The 19,905-nt window shown below is 67.9% G+C and overlaps 3 protein-coding genes and 1 long non-coding RNA gene across 6 annotated transcripts; 3 read left to right on the top strand and 1 right to left on the bottom strand.

Moving 5' to 3' along the window:
• The first annotated feature begins 2,517 nt into the window (after window positions 1-2,517).
• Window positions 2,518-8,265, top strand: TYMP (thymidine phosphorylase). The gene is made up of 10 exons (XM_032687731.1): window positions 2,518-2,753; window positions 2,802-3,118; window positions 3,778-3,983; window positions 4,051-4,149; window positions 4,813-4,942; window positions 5,030-5,148; window positions 5,714-5,876; window positions 6,436-6,664; window positions 7,400-7,542; window positions 7,833-8,265. Exons 1-10 carry the CDS (start codon window positions 2,518-2,520, stop codon window positions 7,991-7,993), a joined length of 1,803 nt encoding a protein of 600 aa, XP_032543622.1. The 3' UTR covers window positions 7,994-8,265.
• An 811-nt stretch (window positions 8,266-9,076) lies between these two features.
• Window positions 9,077-9,820, top strand: LOC116786770 (protein SCO2 homolog, mitochondrial; the record flags this gene model as incomplete). Its single annotated transcript, XM_032687730.1, has 1 exon — window positions 9,077-9,820. A coding segment is annotated over one exon (711 nt), but the record flags the coding sequence as incomplete, so codon positions are not given.
• Window positions 9,821-10,871: 1,051 nt separating this feature from the next.
• Window positions 10,872-19,882, bottom strand: NCAPH2 (non-SMC condensin II complex subunit H2). 3 transcript variants are annotated; one of them, XM_032688096.1, is made up of 21 exons: window positions 19,839-19,882; window positions 18,443-18,671; window positions 18,253-18,354; window positions 17,628-17,683; window positions 16,738-16,813; window positions 16,385-16,456; window positions 16,151-16,230; window positions 15,551-15,699; window positions 15,389-15,472; window positions 14,742-14,839; window positions 14,407-14,478; window positions 14,219-14,285; window positions 13,303-13,410; window positions 13,037-13,090; window positions 12,727-12,797; window positions 12,559-12,619; window positions 12,397-12,480; window positions 12,222-12,265; window positions 11,841-11,942; window positions 11,117-11,266; window positions 10,872-11,040 (listed from the first exon to the last, which is right to left on the bottom strand). In XM_032688096.1, exons 2-21 carry the CDS (start codon window positions 18,548-18,550, stop codon window positions 10,891-10,893), a joined length of 1,788 nt encoding a protein of 595 aa, XP_032543987.1. In that variant the 5' UTR covers window positions 18,551-18,671; window positions 19,839-19,882; the 3' UTR covers window positions 10,872-10,890. The 3 variants fall into 3 exon arrangements, with proteins under 3 accessions (XP_032543987.1, XP_032543985.1, XP_032543986.1); XM_032688094.1 differs by having other exon boundaries at window positions 12,397-12,483; window positions 15,389-15,699; window positions 19,839-19,876; XM_032688095.1 differs by having other exon boundaries at window positions 15,389-15,699; window positions 19,839-19,876.
• LOC116786956 lies at window positions 12,806-16,623 on the top strand. Its single transcript, XR_004357119.1, has 3 exons — window positions 12,806-13,425; window positions 15,319-15,505; window positions 16,198-16,623. It is a non-coding gene; the product is annotated as an uncharacterized LOC116786956 (long non-coding RNA).
• Window positions 19,883-19,905: the final 23 nt, after the last annotated feature.

Here is a 19,905-nt window from a genome sequence, read left to right as displayed (position 1 = left end):
CTCACCCCCCGTGCCCCCTCAGCGCATTATTCCCCGGAGCGGGCGGACAAGTGGGCCTATCCCAACGCACCCCCCTGCTTCCTGCCTCCCGCCCCCGCGAGTCGCGAGCACAGGAGACTCCAGGTAAGAGAGGGGCAGCAGGGATGGGACCCCCAAGCGGCCTCCCGGGGTGGCTGGGCTGGAGTGGGATCCACATCATCCCGTCTGGGCTGGAATCCCCGTCATCCCCAGGCTGGACTCCAATAACCTCTGCGTGGGCTGGGCGGGATCCCCATCATCCAATCTGGGGTGGGATCCTCATCTCCCTCTTGGACCTGGCGACCTCCATCATCTCTTCCGGCTGCCCCTGAGACCCCTCATCATTCCTGGGCTGGGCCCCCATCATCCCAGGCTCGGACCCCCATCTCCTCCTTGGGCTGGGACCCCCATCATCCCCTCTGGGGTGGGATGTCCATCATTCCTGCGGGGCTGGGACCCCCATCATCCCCTCTGGGGTGGGATGTCCATCATTCCCTCTGGGCTGGGATCCCCATCATTTCTTCCTGGGTTGCCCTGGGACCCCTCATTATTCCTGGGCTGGGACCCCCATCTCCTCCTTGGGCCAGGACCCCCATCATCCCTTCTGGGGTGGGATGCCCATCATTCCCGCTGGGCTGGGACCCCCATCATCCCCCCTTAGACTGTGACCCCCCTTGAGCTGCCCCCCCCCTCCCCCTGAGGCAGACTGGGCTCCCCATCATCCCTGTGGTGGGCTGAGCCTCGCCCCTCATTCCCGGGCTGAGCCTCCCTCCCCCCCCCGGGGGGGGCAGCCCGTGCCCCCCTGAGCCCTGTGCCCCCCAGGCCCGGCCGCCTACCGCCTGCCTACCGTGCTGGGCCCCCGCCTGGTGGACAAGCCCTCGGCCCCCACCTGCTTCATCGTGGGGCGCGGCCCCGGCTCCTTCGGCAACCTGAACAGGGTCGGGGGCTGGGGCGGGGTCGGGGCTTGAGGGAATGGGGGACGGAGGAGCCGGGGTGCCGAGGGGCTGTGGGTCCGGGGTGCCAAGGGGTTGTGGGTCCAGGGTGCCAAGGGGCTGTGGGTCCGGGGTGCCAAGGGGCTGTGGGTCCGGGGTGCCAAGGGGTTGTGAGCCCAGGGTACCAAGGGGCTGTGGGTCCGGGGTGCCAATGGTCCGGGGTTCTGGGCATCTGGGGGGTTGGGTGCCCAGGCTCTGGATGGATCAGGGGATCCGGGGTCTGGGGTGCTCAGGGTGCTGGGGGGCTGTGTGGGCTGGGCTGCTGGAGAACCAGGGGATCAAGAGTCCAGGGGGCTGAGGGGTTCAGGATGCCAAGGGCTTGGGGTGCCAGGGGTCCAGGGGTTGAGGTACCAAGGGTGTGGAGTGCCAGGGATCCAAGGGGCTGGGGTACCAAGGGTGTGAGGTCCCAGGAGTCCAGAGGGCCGGGAATCTGGGATTACCAAGGGCTGTGGGGTGCTGTGGGTCCAGGAACCACGGGGTACCAAGGATATGGGGGGCCGGGGGGCTGCAATATCAAGGGTCTGAGGTGCTGCGGGTGCAGGGCTCTGGGGTGCCAGGGGTGTGTGGTGCCAGGGGTCCGGGGCTCACGTCGCTGCCCCCTGTCCCCGCAGTCCCCCGGCCCCAGCCACTATGCCCCAGTGAGGAGCGACGTGTTCCTGCCCCGCTCCCCCCGCTGCACCATCGTGGGGCGCACGGAACCCCCCAAGGCCGCCGCCACCCCCGGACCCAGCGACTACAGCCCCCCGCAGGTGAGGGGGCACAGGGACCCCGCTGGGGGAAGGTTCTGGGGGACAGGGTTACCCACAGACACCCCCCCCCGTCACCCTGCCCCTGTCCCCCGCAGGTCCGGCGCCAAGGGGTGACCTTCGGGGTGAAGCACTCGGAATTCCGGGCCCCCGTGATGATGGACGCGATGGATTAGGGGCCGTGGACATGTGGGTGACAGAGCCCACCTGTGACAGACGGACAAACACGACCCTGCAGCAGCAGCACCCGCCCGCGCTCCTTCTGTCCCGCTGCGCCGCACGGGGGGGGGGTGTCAGGGGGTGCCGGGCCCCCCCAAATCCGCCCTTTCCGCTTCCCGAGTCCTCCCCTCCTGGGGGAGACGCTGGCGAGGCCCTGGACCCCCAGAGCCCCACGGCCCCCTCGGCGGGGCGGGATGTGCCAGGGACGGGGGATGTGCTGCCCACACGGGTACCCGCCCTCTCCCTGCTCCAGCCCCTCCCGTCCCCATCCCCAACCCACCCCGTACCCTCTCCTTCCCAACCCGATCCCCATCACCTCTCCACCCCCATTCCCATCCCCGTCTGATCCCATCCTCCTCCCATTCCCATTCCACCCAGGACCTCGGGGCATGGGGTTCTCTGGGAGGGAGGGGACACTCATTAGCGCAGCGCCGTGGGGACTCCCCCCTCCCCGTTCTGTGGGGTTTGTGGGAGCTGTTGGGGGTCCCCGGCAGGTCGTGCCCCAGCAGAGCCCTGGGGCATCACCGTGACTGTCCACGGGAATGAGGGACCCGGGGAGCCCCCCACCCGTGTCACCCCCGTGTGACCCCCCCCCGTGTGACCCCCCGCGGCCTCTCCCGTGCCCCACTCGCTGCCCCGGGATCAGAGTCCACCGCCGGAGCCGCGTCGTCGCCCGCGGGCACCGGGCGCGGGGCCAGGCCTGGCACGGGCAGGTCCCGGCAGGGGCCGGAGGGAGTGCAGGCACGTGCGGGATCGGGTGCGGCCTGGGGGGACCGCGGTGAGGCCGTGGGGTGCCGGGGTGCGGCCGTGCGGGATCGGGGTGCAGCTGTGTGGACGCGGGGTGCGGCCGGGGAGGGCTCGGGGTGCGGCCGCGCGGGGCGGGAGCAGTCGTGCCAACCCGGGGTTGTCGCCGGTGCCATATCGTCGTGCCAGCCGTCCCCAATCGGAGTGCCAGCCGTCCCAAATCGGAGTGCAGCCGTCCCAAGTCGGGGTGGCCAGCTCAGCGGGACCGGGATGGACCCCCGAGCCCCCTCCCGACCCTGATCCGCAAGAAGCGGGACGGGGAGCGCCTGGAGGACGCGGAGATCCGAGTTTCGTGCGCGGCGTCACCGAGGGCACTTGCCCAGGGCAGGGGCCAGATCGGTGCGTGCGGGCGCGGGGGTGTACCCCGGGGGGCGGGAGGGCAGCGGGGGGGGGGGCAGGTGGTGGGGTGACACGGTGGGGAGTCCTGGACGAGAGGCCGGGGGGGACATTGCCGGGGGGGTGGGCAGTGGGGACAACAGGGGGCAGCAAGGGGGACACCGGGGGGTGTGGCTGATGACACAGGGGGTCCCTGGCATTGGGTAAGGGAATTGGAGAGCACCAAGGGAATGCCCCGGGAGGTGACAGGGGGGTCATGGGGAGGGGACGCGGCTGGGGACCACCCTGGGGGATGAGTAGGGGGATGAGAGGGGGAACCCGGGTATGGGGGGGGTCGAGGCCAGGGGACACCTCTGGGGACCCCCCCTGGTGGGAGCCGAGGGGGACCCCGGGAGGTGATGGGTGTCATGGCCAAGGGACATTAGCGGGGGGGATCCCCTGGAGGACGAGAGGGTTGGGGGACACTGGGTTGGGGTATCAGAGCTGGAGGTCCCAAGGAAGGGAGCAGGGGGCGACCCCCACCCCGGCCGTGCCCCCCGGTGCTGATGGCGTCTGGCTGCAGGGCATGGGGCAGGTGGGGGGTCCTGGGCAGGATGGGGGTCCTGGGGCGGGGTGGGGTCCCGGGAGGGCAGTGGGGGGTGACCCCCGGCCGTGCCCCCCAGGTGCCATGCTGATGGCCATCCGGCTGCGGGGCAGGGACGCGGGGGAGACGCTGGCCCTGACCCGGGCCATGGCCACCTCGGGCCGGGCGCTGGCCTGGCCGCCCGCCTGGCACGGGCTGGTGGTGGACAAGCACTCGAACGGGGGGGCGTGTGGGGACAAGGTCAGCCTGGCCCTGGCTCCAGCGCTGGCTGCCTGCGGCTGCAAGGTGAGGGGCACCCCGGGGGCGGGCGGGGGGTCCCCGAGTCCCCGCACCCACCTGTGCCCACCCACAGGTGCCCATGATCAGCGGGCGGGGGCTGGGCCACACCGGGGGCACCCTGGACAAGCTGGAGGCCATTCCCGGCTTCCGAGTCTCCCTGAGCCCCGAGGAGGTGAGGGGGGAGGGACCAGGGAGGGGACACGGGCACGTGGGCACACAGGCACCCCCACTCCCACAGGCACTGGGCTTGGGGGCTCTGGGGGGCTCCGGGGGGCTGCAGGGTGCTGATGGGGTGTGAGGTGCCAATAGGGCACCCATGGGGTCCAGAGGGCGGATGGGTGCCACTGGGGTGTTGATGGAGGGTTTTGGGTACCTATGGGGTGCCCATGTGGTGCTGGTGGGTTGTGGGAGCCTATGGGGCCCCAGTGGGGTACCAATAGAGTGCCAATGGGTTGTGTGTACCAGTGGGGTCCTGATGGGGTGCAGGAAAGCAGGGGGTGCTCTTGCAGGCATCAGTGGGGTGCTGATGGGTTGCCCATGGGTTGTGGGTGCCAATGGGGTACTTATGGTGTGCCAGTGGGGTGGAAACGGGACGCGGGGTGCCCATGGGGTGCTGAAGGGGTCCAAAGGGCAGAGGTGGGTGCTGATGGGGTGTCTATGGGTTGTGGGTGCCAGTGGGGTGCCAGTGGGGTATGGGTGCAAACAGGATGTTTATTGGATGCCAGTGGGATGCTGATGGGGCTCCAACGGGATTCCAGTGGGGTGTTGATGGGGTGTGGGTGCCAATGGAATATGGGTGCCAGCGGGGTACCAACGGGGCACGGCTGCCCCGCAGATGTGCAGTGCCCTGGAGCGGGCGGGCTGCTGCATCGTGGGGCAGAGCGAGGAGCTGGCACCCGCTGACCGGGTGCTCTACGGGCTGCGGGACGTCACGGCCACCGTGGACAGCGTGCCCCTCATCACCGGTACGGGGCACGGGGGGCACGGGGACGGGCACCCCGGCCGGGCACGGCCAGGGAGGGGGCTCGGGCGGTGACCCCCCGCCGGCACAGCCTCCATCCTCAGCAAGAAGGCGGCGGAGCAGCTCTCGGCGCTGGTGCTCGATGTGAAGTTCGGGGGTGCCGCCCTGTACCCCACCCAGGACAGCGCGCGGGAGCTGGCCCGGAGCCTGGTGAGACCCCGCGCCCCCCGGAGCCTCCTGAGCCCCCCGGCCCCCTGCCCTGGGGTTCGGGGCGCTGGGCTGGGGCACCTCTGCCCTCCCTGCTCTGCCCACTGTCCCTACCCGCTGTGCCCTCCCACTCACTGTCCCCGCCCGCTCTCCTGCCCACCCTGCCTGTTGTCCCTGTCCGTCCTTATCCCTGCCTGCTGCCCCTGCCTGCCCTCCCTGTCCGTATCCCTGCCCAGTCCCTGTCCCTTGTCACTGCCCCTCCCTACCCGCTCACCCTGCCCTCTATCCCTGTCCCCTGTCCCTGCCCGTCCCTGTCCATGTCCGCTATCCCTGTCCCTGCCTGTCCCCCGTCCCTGCCCGTCCCTGTCCCTTCCCGCCATCCCTGTCCCCGCCCGTCCCTGTCCCTTCCTGCCATCCCTGTCCCTTCTCACTGTCCCAATCCCTGCTCGCTCTCCTGCCCACTCTCCCTGCTCGCTGTCCCTGTCCCTGTCTGTTGTTCCTGTCCCTTTCCCCGTCCCTTTCCCTGTCGGCTCTCCGTGCCCGTGTCCCTGTCGCTGTCCGTGCCCAGGTGGAGGTGGGCACACAGCTGGGTATCCGCACGGTGGCCGTGCTGTCCCGCATGGATCAGCCCCTGGGCAGGGCCGTGGGGAACGCGCTGGAGGTGCTGGAGGCGCTGGAATGTCTGGACGGGGGCGGCCCCCCCGACCTGCGGCAGCTGGTCACGGCCCTGGGTCAGCGGGGGGACACGGGGACGGGGAGGGGACACGGGAGGGGCTGAGGGGGACACGGGAGGGGCTGAGGGGGACACGGGGGGGGACGTGGCCCAAGGGTGGCACACACGGGTCCCGTTCCAGTCCTGACTCCTCCCGCCTCGGGGTCTCCCCTCACACCCTCCTTTACCCCCCCATCCCCAGGGTCCCACTCACCCCAGCCCTGAATCCCCCTGTCCTCGGAGTCCCCCTCATCTCCAACCCTGCACCCCCCAGATGTGGGGTGCCGCTGCACCTCCCCGGCCCCGGGGTCCCCCTGAACCCCCCTACCCCACGTTCCCACTCACCCCCAGCCCTGAACCCCCCCAACCTTGGGTCCCCCTGAACCCCTCCAGCCTCAGGGTCTCCCCCACTCTGTCTGTCCCCCCTAAGCCCCTCCCGGGGTCCTGACCCCCCTCCCCTTCCCCCTGACCTGTCTCCCTGTCCCAGGGGGTTGGGGGGAGGAGGGGGCAGCGGGGGGTCCCTGGGGGGTTCCCGCAGTGTGAGGGGGGTCCCAGCCCGTGCCGGTTTTGGGGTGCAGGCGGGGTGCTGCTGTGGCAGTGCGGGAAGGTGGCGGGGGCCGCGCAGGGCCGGGAGCTCCTGGGGCGGGCGCTGGACGATGGCTCAGCCCGGAGAACCTTCGAGGCCATGCTGGGGGCGCAGGGGGTGCCCCCCGACACCGCCCAGCGCCTCTGCAGTGGGACCCCCGCCCAGCGCCGCCGGCTCCTGGGAACGGCCAAGGTCTGTGAGGAGCTGCCCGCGCTGCAGGAAGGTGAGGGGGACCCCCACCCCGAGAGTCCAGTGTCCCACAGTCCCTATGCCCCCCCCTCCACTCCCATCCCCTCCTGCCCCGCCCCACCTCTGCCCCCTCCGGGATCCTCAGGGCTTCCCTGGATTATTCCCCCCAAACGCCGGGGGTTCTCGCCTGCACCCCCCTGCCCCCCACCTCCTGTGTTTGGGGGTCCCCAAACCCCTCTGCCCCACACCCTGCACCTATAGGTGTCCCTGCAGCCCCATCCCCCCGCCCCCGGGTCCCCACCTGCGCCCCCCACCTGCACCCCCTGCCCCAAATCCCCCAGTCCTGGGGCTCTCCCAGCCCCCCCGTCCCTAACCCCCCCAGGCTGGGGGCTTCCCCCCGCGCCTCTGACCCTCCCTGACCTCCCCAGGCTGGGGGTTCCCCCTCCAGCCCCCCACGTCCTTGACCCCTCCCGTTCTCCTCCCAGGTTGGGGGTTCTCCCCTATGTCTCCCATGTCTTAACTCCCCCAGATTGGGGGTCCCCCCCCATGTCCCTGCCCTGCCCACGCTGGGGGTTCCCCCCCTGTGCACCCCATGTCCCTGACGCCCCCAAGATGGGGGCTCCCCACTTGTGCCATCCTGATCCCCCCCGCCCTCAAGGCTGGGGGTTCCCCCTCGTCTCCCTGACCCCCCAGTATCCCTGATCCCTCTGGTCCCCCCCGTCCCCCCATACGTCTCTGACCCCCCCCCCCCCGCCCCCCGGCCCCCCCGGCTGGGTGCAGGAGGTGCGGGCGCTGCCCCTGGCCCAGGTCCTGCACGGGCTGGGCGCGGGGCGGGCGCGGGCCGGGGACCCCGTGGACCCCCTCGTGGGCGCCGAGCTGCTGGTGGGAGCGGGGCAGCACCTGCGGGCAGGTAAGGGGTGCCGGGGGGGCTCAGGGACCCCCAAACCCCCTGATCACTCCTTCTGCCCCCCCCCCAGGGCGTCCCGTGGCTGCGGGTGCACCACAAGAGTGTGTGGGTGGGGGGGTGTGTGCGGGTCTGTGGGGGGCTCCCAGACCCCCATAACCCCCCCACGTCCCTCCCCTCCCCAGGCGCCCCGTGGCTGCGGGTGCACCACGAGAGTGTGTGAGTGGGGGTGTGTGTGCGGGTCTGTGGGGGGCTCCCAGACCCCCATAACCCCCCCACGTCGCCCCCCCCTGCAGGCGAGCCGTGGCTGCGGGTGCACCACGAGGGGACCCTCGGCGCGGGGGGGCGGCGGGCGCTGCAGGACGCGCTGTGCCTCGGCCCGGAGCCCCCCCGGGACCCGCCGCCGCTGGTGGCCGAGACCGTCGTGCCCGCGGGGGCCCCCCCGGCCCCCCAATAGGGCCCATTTTGGGGGGGGGGTCGGGATTTCCTCCCCCTTCCCCCCCCCCCGGGGGTCCCGCGCGGGGCGGTGGCGCCACCTGCTGGTGGAGGGGAGGACTGCAGGGGGCGAGGCCACGCCCCTCCCTCTTCAGACACGCCCCTTACGGCCAAGGCCACGCCTCCTCCCCAACAAGCCGCGCCTCTCCCGCTCGAGCCACGCCCCCGCCCGGCTCCTCTCTCCCAGGCCACGCCCCCTCCGGTATGATCACGCCTTCTTTCGATCGGGCCGCGCCCCTTCCCCGCGCCCTGGGGCCGAGCCCCAGGCTCCGCCCCTTCCCCGCCTTCCCCGCCGCCAGTTCCGGTTCCGGCGGCGCCGGCGCGGCCGCACCGAGAGGAGAGTCCGGGAGCGGGGCGGGGGTCGGAGAGAAAAGGTCAGCGGGGATGGGGGAGCGAGGCTGAAGGTACCCGGGGTCGGGGGGCAGCGAAAGGGACGGGGCTGAGGGGTCAGAGGGGTCCTGGGGGTCACTGAGCAGCGGGAGGAGTGGGATGAGGGGTCACGGGGCATCTGGGGCGCTGGGTTTGGGGTCGGGGGTCGGCAGAACAGGTGCAGGGTGGGGCAGGAGGAGCAGCGGGACACAGGGCGGGGGTCAGAGGATGGGTGGGGGGCTGAGATGGGGGGTCAGGGCAGCAGGAGAGGGTCGAGGGGTAGCTGGGGGGTCAGGGGGCAGCAGCAGGAGGGAAGGGTCAAGGGGGTTCTGGGGGGCCGGGCTGGGGGAAGGAGCGGGATGAGGGGTCAGGGGATGTTTTAGGGTCAGGGCTGGGCGGTCAGAGGGTCCCTGGGGGTCAAGGTTGGGAGGTCAAAGGGGCAGGAGGAGGAGCGGGCTGAGGAACCAGGGAGGGGCTGGACGGGGGTTCCAGCAGCGAACAGGGTTGGGGGCTGAGGGTGGGTGTGGCAGTGCTGGGGGCTCCAGGACCACCTGGGGACGGGGGCGGCGGTACCTGACACCCCCCTGACCCTCCCGTGCCCCTCCCCGCAGCCCGCACCGCCCCCGCCGCGATGCTGCGAGCCCTGCGCCCCTGCCACCCCCTGTGCCACCCCCTGTGCCACCGCCCCCCGTCGCAGCCCCTGAGCTCCGGCCCCGTCCCCCCGGAGCGCCCCGAGCCCCCCCGGCTGCCGCTGTGGCAGCGTGCGGCGGTGGCGGGGGCGGTGGCGGGGCTGGCGGGGGCGGGCTGGCTGTACCTGCGGCGGGAGAAGGAGCGGCGGCTGCGGCAGCGGCGGCTCCGGGACCTGCGGGCGCTGGCGCTGGGCCAGGGCGACTTCCAGCTGCAGGACACGTCCGGGACGCCCCGCTCCCGCGCCGACCTGCTGGGCCGCTGGGTGCTGCTGTACTTCGGCTTCACGCACTGCCCGGACGTGTGCCCCGAGGAGCTGGAGAAGCTGTGCCGGGCCGTGGAGCTGCTGGAGGCGGTGCCGGGGCTGCCGCCGGTGCAGCCGCTGTTCATCACGGTGGACCCGGCGCGGGACGACGCGGCGGCGCTGGGGCGGTACCTGCGCGACTTCCACCCGCGCCTGCAGGGCCTCACCGGCACCGAGGAGCAGGTCCGGGCAGCCGCCGGCGCCTTCCGCGTGTACGTGAGCGCCGGGCCCCCCGACTCCGACGGGGACTACGTGGTGGACCACTCGGTGCTCACCTTCCTGCTGGGCCCCGACGGGCTGGTCCGGGACTGCTACGGCCGCTCCCGCACGGCCGAGGAGCTGGCAAAGAGCGTCAGAGGGCACATGGAGACCTACGAGCCGCTGCCCCCCGGGTGACCGGGAATAAAGGGCGGGGGGGAACCCCCGGAATGGGCCTGGTGTGCTTTGAGGGGAGAGAAGGGGGAGAGGGAGGGTGGTGACACCCGGGGGTGTCGTGGGGAGAGACCTCCGACAGAGCCCAGTGACCTCCAGGGGTGTCACTTGGGAACCGAGGGACCCTCAGCAGAGCCCAGGTGTGTCCGGTGGCGGTGGGAGGGACCCCCTGACAGAGCCCAGTGACCCCCAGGGGTGTCACAGGGGAAGGGAGGGACCCCTGTGGCCCCCACCCAGGTGTGTCTGCTGGGGAGAGGGACTCCTGACAGAGGCCAGTGACCCAAGGGTGTCACCTGGGGAGGGAGGGACCTGTAACAGACCACACTGTGGCCCCCCAGGTTGGCATGTAGGGACAGAGACTTTAGGTGGGCAGGTGAGGGACCCCTGACAGATCCTGACAGGTGTGTTCCAGGACCAGGAAAGGACCCTTGAGAGACCTTGGTGCCCCCCAGGTGTGTCCCAGGGGTAGGGAGGGACCCCAAATAGACCCCAGTGCTCCCCAGGAGTATCCCAGAAGGAGGGAGGGACTCCTAACAGACCCCACTGTGGCCCCCTAGGAGAGACCACAGGCAGGTGGGTGGATGGGCACTCAAAGCCCTTGTTGCCCCCCAGGACTGTCCCCTGGTTGGGGGGCTCTGTGAAGGTGAGTGAAGTGACTGCCCCCTCCACCCCTGCAGCCCCCCAGGGACCCTCCTAATGAGGAGGGAGAGCATGAGTAGGTGAGTGACCCCTCTAGCCCCCCTGGACCCTCCCCACGAGGAAGGAGGCCTTGTGTAGGTTTGTGGAGTGGCCCCCCCACCTGCAGTCCCCCAGGACTGTCCTGTGGGGAGGGAGGACCCCACACCCTGGAGCTGCCAGGACCCTCCCCACAAGGAGGGAGAACAGGAGTAGGTGGGCAGAGAGACCCCCCACACAGACCCTGCAGCCCCCCAGGACTGTCCCCTGGGGTGGCACCCCACAGGCAGGTGAGTGGAGTGACCCCCAACAGCCCCCATACAACCTCCCGCCATCCCCCACCAAAGACACCTTTCCCTCACTGGCCACGGCCGCTCCTGCACACGGGGGGTTTATTTGGGGTGGGGGTCCCTGAGGGAGGGGGGCTGGAAGCCCTGGAACCTCTCGTGGGCGGGGCGCAGGGTGAGCAGCCGCAGCCGCGCCGTGTCCAGCGCCGCCTCCAGCCCCTCGTCCTGCTCCAGCTCCACCACCCCGTCGTTGGCCTGGGGAGGGGGGCACGGGGGTGGGCGGGGGTCCCGCGCACCCGGGGACCCCCTCGGCCCCCCCCCGAGTCCTTACCAGCTGCAGCGAGGCCAGCAGGTACCGGCACACCTCGAAGGGGGGCTGCCCGGCCACCAGGCTGGCGAGGGAGTGCCACTGCCCCAGCCCCCCGCAGCGCCCCGTCAGGGCCAGCCCGTACTCGCGCATGTCAAAGGGTGCCCGGGCCTCCTGCGGGCACGGGGGGCACGTCAGGGTGGGCAGGGACGGGCTGCCAGGGCCCTGCCCAGCCCAGCCCAGCCCCCTGCCCGCCCCACTGGGTCACTGCCCTCCCCAGGAGGTCCGTGCCCACTCTGGGTGGTCCCTGACCACCATAGTCCCTGCCTACCTCTGCCCTCTGTCCCCACTGTCCCACCCACGGAGTCCCTGCCCTCCCTGGGTGGTCCCTGCCTGTCCCTGCCCATCCTCTTCCCTGCCCACCTCAGCCCCCTGTCCCCAGTGTCCTGCCTGGGGATCCCTACCCATCCCAGTCCCTGCTCACTCCAGTCCCCTGCCCACCCCAGCCCCCTGTGTCCCCCTGCCCTCCCTGGTGGTCCCTGCCCAGCTGGAGGTCTCTGCCCAAGCCCTGGGGGTCTCTGTCCCAGCCCCTGCCCTCCCCACGGGTCCCTGCCCTCCCAGGGGTCCCTGCCCCAGCCCTGGGGGTCCCTGCCCTCCCAGGGGTCCCTGCCCCAGCCCTGAGGGTCCCTGCCCTCCCAGTGATCCCTGCCCCAGCCCTGGGGGTCCCTGCCCTCCCAGGGGTCCATGCCTGCTCCTGCAGCAGTGGCTCTATCCGCTCCTCCCAGCGCCGGATGTGCTGGGACAGCTCCGTCTCCTGTGCAAACTTCTGGGAGCTGGCCATGAACAGCTCCTGTGGGGACAGGGACAGGGCAGTGCAGGGGGGGCACCCCCAAACCTCAGGGGACACCCCAACTCTCCTGGGGGCACCCCAACCCTCGCAGGGAGACCCCGACCCTCTGGCAGTCACCTCAACACTCTGGGGGTCACCCCACCCTCCTGGGGGCACCCTGACCCTCAGGGGACACCTTAATGCTTTGGGGGCAATCTGACCCTCCTGAGGGCACCCCCAACCCTTTGGGGGGTACCCCAACCCTCTGGGAGCACCCCCCATCCCCACAGTGTCACCTACCACGTTCCTGCGCACCAGCTCCTCATATCCCAGCTCCGGGGGGTCTGTGGGAAAAGGGGGTCACGGTGGGGGCAGGGGGCACAGCACACAGCTACACCCCCACACCTTTGGAGGGCACAGGGGACCTGCCAGGGACAGATGGGGTGGGGAGTCTGGGGGAGGATCAGCAGCTCACCCAGGGATCCTTCTCCCAGCTCCTCTGGCACCTCGGGCTCCACATCCTCCTGCTCCACATCCTCGTGCTCCACAAAATCGTCATCTGCTGGGATGGGGAGACCCCTCAGTTCCCCCTGGGACCCCCCCAGTCCCCGGAGGGGGGAATTTGGGGTGCCGGTACCTGCCCCTTGTTCGCAGTCAGCCCCATGCTCCTGCTCCAGCTCCGGCTCCCACAGCGGCTCCTGGAGGAAAGGGAACAGCCCTGAGCACACCCTGAAGACCCCCAGAGCCCCGGGGGGGGGGGGCCTGGTGTCCCTCTGCCCCCCAATTTACCCCCCACCCCACTCACCCCCTGGCTCTTGAGCTTCCTCTGTGCCGCCAGCCGCTCCTTCAGCTGCCGCCAGTACAGCACTTCCAGGTCTGCCGGGACACAGGGATGGGGAGCACGGATTTGGGGAGCACCCACACCCAGCAGAGCCCCCCCCCGGCACACCATGGTCTGGGGGGGCCTTCCCAGGCTCCCCTTGCACGGTTTTGGGGTGCCCTTCCCCTCCATCCTCCCCCCACTGCAGAATCCAGTCCCTGCTCTCCCCTGGGACTGGGAACTGTGGGAGATTCCACCCTGAGGGCTCTCCCGGTGCCAGCTGTGCCCCCCTCACCTGCGAAGGTGGGGCCTTTCCTCCTGGTTTTCCGGCTGTCTGTGACGTTGTTGTCTGGGGGGAAGAGATTGGGAATCACTGGATGGCAAATCCATGGAATCGTTGGGGTTGGAAAAGCCTTCTGAGCCCGTGAAGTCTCCCCAGCACTGCCAAGGCCACCCCTGCCCACGTCCCCATGTGCCACATCCACAGGGCTGTTCAATCCCTCCGGGCTTTTAAATCCTTCTGAATTCCGATCCCGGCAGGATCCCGTGGGAATCACTCACAGGCTGCAGAGAACCATCTCATGAAGTCCTGGAGCTTCCTTGGGCCCCTCCTCTTCCTCTTGCCTCCCACCACGTCGTCCAGGCTGTGTGACATCAGGAAGGGCCTCCCTGCAGGTGACACAGGTAACACGGTGGCACCGGGGGCACGGCCACCCCGAGGGGCCGGGATGGGGAAGGGGCCCCTTTCCCACATCCCTCTGGATGTCATGGGGCTGGGAATGACCTACCATGGGGATGGGGACACTGAGGGACACGTGGGACTGGGGATGACCCTTCGTGGGACTGGGGATGACCCTTCGTGGGACTGGGGATGACCCTTCGTGGGACTGGGGATGACCCTTCGTGGGACTGGGAATGACCTGCCGTGGGACTAGGGATGACCTGCCGTGGGACTGGGAATGACCTGCCGTGGGACTAGGGATGACCTGCTGTGGGATTGGGGATGACCTGCCGTGGGACTGGGAATGACCCTTCATGGGACTGGGAATGACCTGCCGTGGGACTGGGAATGACCTGCCGTGGGACTGGGGATGACCTGCTGTGGGACTGGGAATGACCTGCTGTGGGACTGGGAATGACCTGCTGTGGGACTGGGAATGACCTTTCATGGGACTGGAGATGACCTGCTGTGGGACTGGGAATGACCCTTCATGGGACTGGGAATGACCTGCTGTGGGACTGGGAATGACCTGCTGTGGGACTGGGAATGACCTGCTGTGGGACTGGGAATGACCCTTCGTGGGACTGGGGATGCTGAGGGACGTGTGGCTGGGAATGACCATCTGTGGGCCAGGAAGGCCCCTCCACAGGGCTGGGAATGAGCTGCTGTGGGCCAGGAAGCCGAGCCGTGCTGTCCTTGCACCCCAAGTCCCCTGGAGCAGCCCCCCCTTCCCCAGCACCCCTCCCCAAAAATCACCTTTCCTAAACGGCTTCTCCTCGGAGTCTCCGAAGGGGTCGAGGCTCTGCCACGGATCTGGCACCTCCTGGCACAGGGGTGAGGATGGAGAGGGTACAGCTCCCCGTGGCACCCTGGGATCCCCCCCGTGTCCTGGGGGGTCACATCCCACCTGGACTCCAGAGCCCCCCGCTCCAGGCCCCCCTTACCTTGCTGTGGGCTCTGGGGTCCTGGCTGGGGAGTTTCTCCCGCAGGACGTATCCCCGTGTCCGGGGTGAGCTCTGGGACACAGAGAGGGACAGTGAGGGCTGGTACCTGCAGGGCTGGGGGGCCTAGGGGTCCAGGGAGGGGATGATGGGGGTCTGGGGGTCCAGAGGTTGTGGAAGGAATGGGGGGCTCTGGGAAAGGAGTGAGGACTGGCAGGGAAGGAGCGAAGGGATCTGGGGAAGGAGTGAGGGGATTCCAGGGCCCAGAGATCCAGGGAAGGAGTGAAGGGCTCCAGGGCAGGAGCACAGGCAGCCCCCCAAGCCCTGCCCACACGGACCCTCTGTGCCTCAATGTGTTCATTCGGGGCCAGAGTCATTTCCACGTCGTCCCCCAGGGCCCCGGGAATGTCGTTGTCATCATCTGGTCCTGCAGCACCTGGGGGGGGACAGGCAGAGGCTGGAGAGGCTTCTGGACCCCCCATTTCCAGCCTGGCTACCAAAGAATTCCCCTGGGTGCTTTTCCTGCCAGGGCCAAGGGGCACCAGAGGGCAGGAGCAGGGAGTCACGGAGTTGGTTGGGTTGGAAAGTCCCTCTGAGCCCACTGAGTCCAACCAAGGCACTGCCAAGGCCACCACTGACCCACGTCCCCAGGTGCCACATCCACAGGGCTTTGAAATCCCTCCAGGGATGGGCACTCCAAACCTCCCTGGGCAGCCCCTGCCAAGGCCTCACCACCCTTTCCAGCAACAAATTCCTCCCCAGCCCCAACCTGACCCTCCCCTGGCCCAGCCTGAGGCCGTTTCCCCTTGGCCTGTCCCTTGTTCCCTGGCAGCAGAGCCCGACCCCCCCCGGCTCCCCCCTCCTGGCAGGGAGCTGCAGAGGGATGAAGTCTCTCCTCACCCTCCTCCTCTCCAGCATTCCCAGACAGACACATGGACACAAGGACAACCACCTGGATCCCCCTCAGCCAGGTGACACCACTCACCTGCCTCCTCAGAGAAGCTAAGTGCCCGGACTGGAGCCACACTGGCACTTGGATGCTCCACACCAGGAGCAGATCCCGGAGCTCCTGCCAGGGCACAGTGGCAGGTGACAGTGAGAGGTGAGTGGCCCCCCACAGACACCCCCCTGGAGCCCCCCCAGGTACCTGTGTCTCTCCTGGGGCTCCCCAGGCGCTGCTCCTGCAGGTGTGTGGGGGAGAGCCCTGCCAGCTCCAGCAGGAATGCTCCCGTGGCATGGGGGGTGCAGGTGTTCATCCGGAAATCCTTCCGGCTCGCCAGGACCTCCCCTTTCCGGCTGCGGGAAAATCCTGTCAGGGACCCCCCTCACCAGGCTGGGGGGGTCCCTAAAGCCCCCCTGCTCCAGCCTGGGGTCACCCCAGCCCTTTCACCAGCACGGTCCTGTCGGGATTTCCCTGCACATCCCTGGGACCCTCCTGCCTCCCACCAGAGGGAGGGAAGGAGCGAAGGGATCTGGGGAAGGAGTGAGGGGATTCCAGGGCCCAGGGATCCAGGGAAGCAGTGAGGGGCTCCAGGGCAGGAGCACAGGAATTGTGCAGCCATGGGGTTTATCCTGAGGGACTGAGGGATCCCGAATAGAGCAGGGGAGGGGGACATTGGGTGCTCCCACCCAAGGGTCCTGACTGGAGCAGGAGAGGGAGACATAGGACACTCTAACCCAGGGATCCCAACTGGAGCAGGGGAGGGGGGTCCCCCCACCCAGAGGTGGCCGGGGGGGGTGGTGGCACCTCAACAGGGGGTTTTCCTTCTTCTCCATCTCTTCCGGGGGGACCAGAGACATCGGGGTCAAGGGAACGACGTTCACAGCCTGGCAGGGTAAGGGAATTTGGGAAGGAGCCCGGGAAAGGCCCTGGCACAGGTGTCACTGTCCCCAAGGCCACCACTCCTGCTGGAATGGCCCTGGGATTCACCCAGGAAAACCCTTCCACAAGGAGGGACAAAAGGAGACGGGTCCCTCTTACACTGGGCTGCTGATTCCTGCTCATGTCCACGCTGGCCTGGCTGGTGTCCTTGATGTCATCCAGGGACAAGAACTGCCGGGAGAGCCACGAGAGTGTCACCCCCAGCACACCAAAGGATCCCACTGGAGCAGGGCAGGGGGACACAGAACATTCCCACTGAGGGATCCCACTGGAGCAGGGCAGGGGGACACAGAACATTCCCACTGAGGGATCCCACTGGAGCAGGGCAGGGGGACACAGGACACTCCTGCTGAGGGATCCCACTGGAGCAGGGCAGGGGGACACAGGACACTCCCACTGAGGGATCCCACTGGAGCAGGGCAGGGGGACACGGGCCACAGGACCCCCCTCACCTGCTCCTGCATGTCTGTGAAGGTGGCATCGTCATCCCGGCCGTCGGGTCTCAGGGAGGTGGGCAGCTTCTCCCTCCTGAGGGAAAAACGTGGTCAGGATCCAGGGGATGGGTGGGAGAGGGGGCTGAAGGGGTGGGGAGAAGCAGGAGGTCACACCTCGAATCCCGGGGGCAGCTCTGGGCCCCTCAGACAGGAGAGACCTGGAGGGGCTGGAGCGTGTGCAGGGAAGGGAAGGGAGCTGGGAAGGGTCTGGAGCAGCAGGAGGGGCTGAGGGAGCTGGGGGGGCTCATCCTGGAGCAAAGGAGGCTCAGGGGGGACCTTCTGGCTCTGCAAGTCCCTGCCAGGAGGGGGGAGCCGGGGGGGGGGGTCGGGCTCTGCTGCCAGGGAACAAGGGACAGGCCAAGGGGAAACGGCCTCAGGCTGGGCCAGGGGAGGGTCAGGTTGGACACCAGGAGGAATTTCCTCATGGAAAGGGCTGTCCAGCCCTGGCACAGCTGCCCAGGGCAGGGGTGGAGTCCCCATCCCTGGAGGGATTTCAGAGCCCTGTGGATGTGGCACTTGGGGACATGGTCAGTGGTGGCCTTGGCAGTGCTGGGGAGGGTTGGACTCGATGGGCCCAGAGGGATTTTCCAACCTCCAGGATTCTGTAATCCCGTGATTTTTGCAGATCCACACTGTGGGACACAAGGCAGAGCTGCTGGAGACAAACTGCACGTGGCAGGTAAAAATAAACAACTAAAAATGGCCAATCCATGCAGGAGCCACCAGATCTCACTGGGGATGGGAATGGCCAGTGGTGATGGGAGCACCGAGGCAGAGACCCACAGCAGTGTTTCCATGGGGCAGCAGCCCCAGCAAAACTCCCTCTGGGAAGGGAAATTCCCACTTACTTTTTATTGGAGATGCAGTCAAGTGCCTGGCAGACAAGCATGTACAGGTACTCCACCTGGAAAACAGCACCTGGAGCTGGGAAAGGTTGGGAGCAGCTTCCAGGAAAGCTACTCCACCTGATGAACCACCCTCTCCTCCACCTCCCATTATCTCAGGACAGCTGGAGTTCAATTCCATAAATTCTCATTGTTTTTTTCCCTATTTCAGCCATCCTGAGGCCAGATTTGGGGAAATCCCTGGAATTTTTCAAAGCTAGTTTGGAGCAACCTGGCTTTGAAAGGTCTAGTGGAAGGTGTTCCTGCCCACGGCAGAGGAGTGGTACTGGATGGGCTTTAATGTTCTTCCAACCCAAACCATCCCGTGATTTTATGAGGAGATAAGATTTTATATCCCACCCTCTGCACAAAAAATGGGAAAACAGCAAAATCCCTGCTCTTTCCCGGGCTGCCAACACCTACAAAGCAATTAAATTTAGGAACGATAAATCCCTTTGTTCCCATTAGTCATTTAACTCGGGTCTCTCAAAGCCAAGGGGGGATTCCAGGGTGACCCCACAGAGCTGAGGGCTCGTGGAACGGGCCTGGTACGGGACTGGGATGCAGCAGGGACCCCCTGGGTGCTCACCTTCCTGCTGTAGATGCAGGCAGAGCCCTGGATCAGCAGCGCCGCCTCCGTGAAATTCATGGTGGTCCTCCCGTTGTCGAAGGAGATGCAGATCTGATCCAGCTGGGAAGGGCAGGGACGGGAGAGGCTGAGTCCCGGGGGGACGTGGGGGTGGCACAGGGAAGGGGATGGGGCAGGAGCCCCCCGTTACCTCCTCCAGGTACTCCCCGAGCTGGGCGGCCACGTCCACCTCCCAGTTCTTGGTGAGGTCCCGGATGGGCTGCAGCAGGTGCAGGAATCGCGACTCCACCTCCTCCATGGTGGGATTCCCCCGGCGGGGATCAAACCACGCGGCTCCGGACAGGGGATCCCGCAGGGAATGTCCAAGGAAGGCAGGTCAGTGGGATTCCAGGAGAGCCGGGGCAGGAATCCCAGACCAGCTGGAGTTCAACGGAAAGGCAGCAGTTCAGGTAACGGGGGATCGTTGAGGCTGGAAAATGCTGACGATGATCCTGATCCCAATCCCGATCCCAGCCCCAATCCTGACTCTGATACAATCCCAACCCCATCCAGACCCCACTCCCAATCCCAACCATGGATCACAACCCCAATCATGTTCCTGACCCTGATCCAGACCCTGGCACCAACCCCAATCCTGACTTTGACCCAGTCCTGACCCCAATCCCAACCCCAGGTCACAACCCTGACCCTGATCCCGATCCCAACCCCAATCCCGATCCTGACTCCCATCCTGACTCAAACCCAAATCCTGACTCCGACTCCAGCCTTGACCCCAATCCAATCCCGACCCCAATCCCGACCCCACTCCCCAGACTGACCCCAACCCCAGATCGCAACCTCAATCCCAACCCCGACCCAATCTCAGTCCCGACTGCATTCCCAACCCTGATTCTGACCCCAACCATGATCCTGCCCCTGATCCTGATCCCAGTCCCGACCCCATCCCAATTCCGGTCCCAATCTCGACCCCGGATTACAACTCTAGTCCCGATCCCAACTCTGATCCTGATTCTGATCCAGATCCAGTTCCGCTCCCGACGCCACTCCCAACCCCGATCCCAACCCCGATCCCAATCCCGATCCCAATCCCGATCCCAATCCCGATCCCTATCCCGATCCCTATCCCGATCCCAATCCCGATCCCTATGCCGAACCAGATCCCATCCCCAATCCCGACCCCAATCCCGATCCCGAATCACAACCTCAGTTCCCGTTCCCCCTCACTCCCCTCTCTCTCCCATCCCCTGTCGCTCCTCTCCCCTCTCTCCCATCTCGTCTCTCTCCCATCCCCTCTCGCTCCCCTCCCCTCTCTCTCCCATCCCCTCTCTCTCCCTCACCGCTCCCATCCCCTCTCTCTCCCATCCCCTCTCTCTCCCTCCCCTCTCTCTCCCATCCCCTCTCTCTCCCTCCCCTCTCTCTCCCATCCCCTTTCTCTCCCATCCCCTTTCTCTCCCATCCCCTTTCTCTCCCATCCCCTCTCTCTCCCTCCCCTCTCTCTCCCTCACCGCTCCCATCCCCTCTCTCTCCCTCACCGCTCCCATCCCCTCTCCCTCCCTCACCGCTCCCATCCCCTCTCTCTCCCTCACCGCTCGCTCCCCGCCGCCATGTTCGCGTTTCCCGCGCGCGCCGCGCTGTGACGTCATCGGTGCGCGC

The sequence above is a fragment of the Chiroxiphia lanceolata genome, chromosome 5 (genome assembly GCF_009829145.1).
Source record: "Chiroxiphia lanceolata isolate bChiLan1 chromosome 5, bChiLan1.pri, whole genome shotgun sequence".
Lineage (NCBI taxonomy): Eukaryota > Metazoa > Chordata > Aves > Passeriformes > Pipridae > Chiroxiphia > Chiroxiphia lanceolata.
This window is presented reverse-complemented; position numbering and strand designations above follow the sequence as displayed.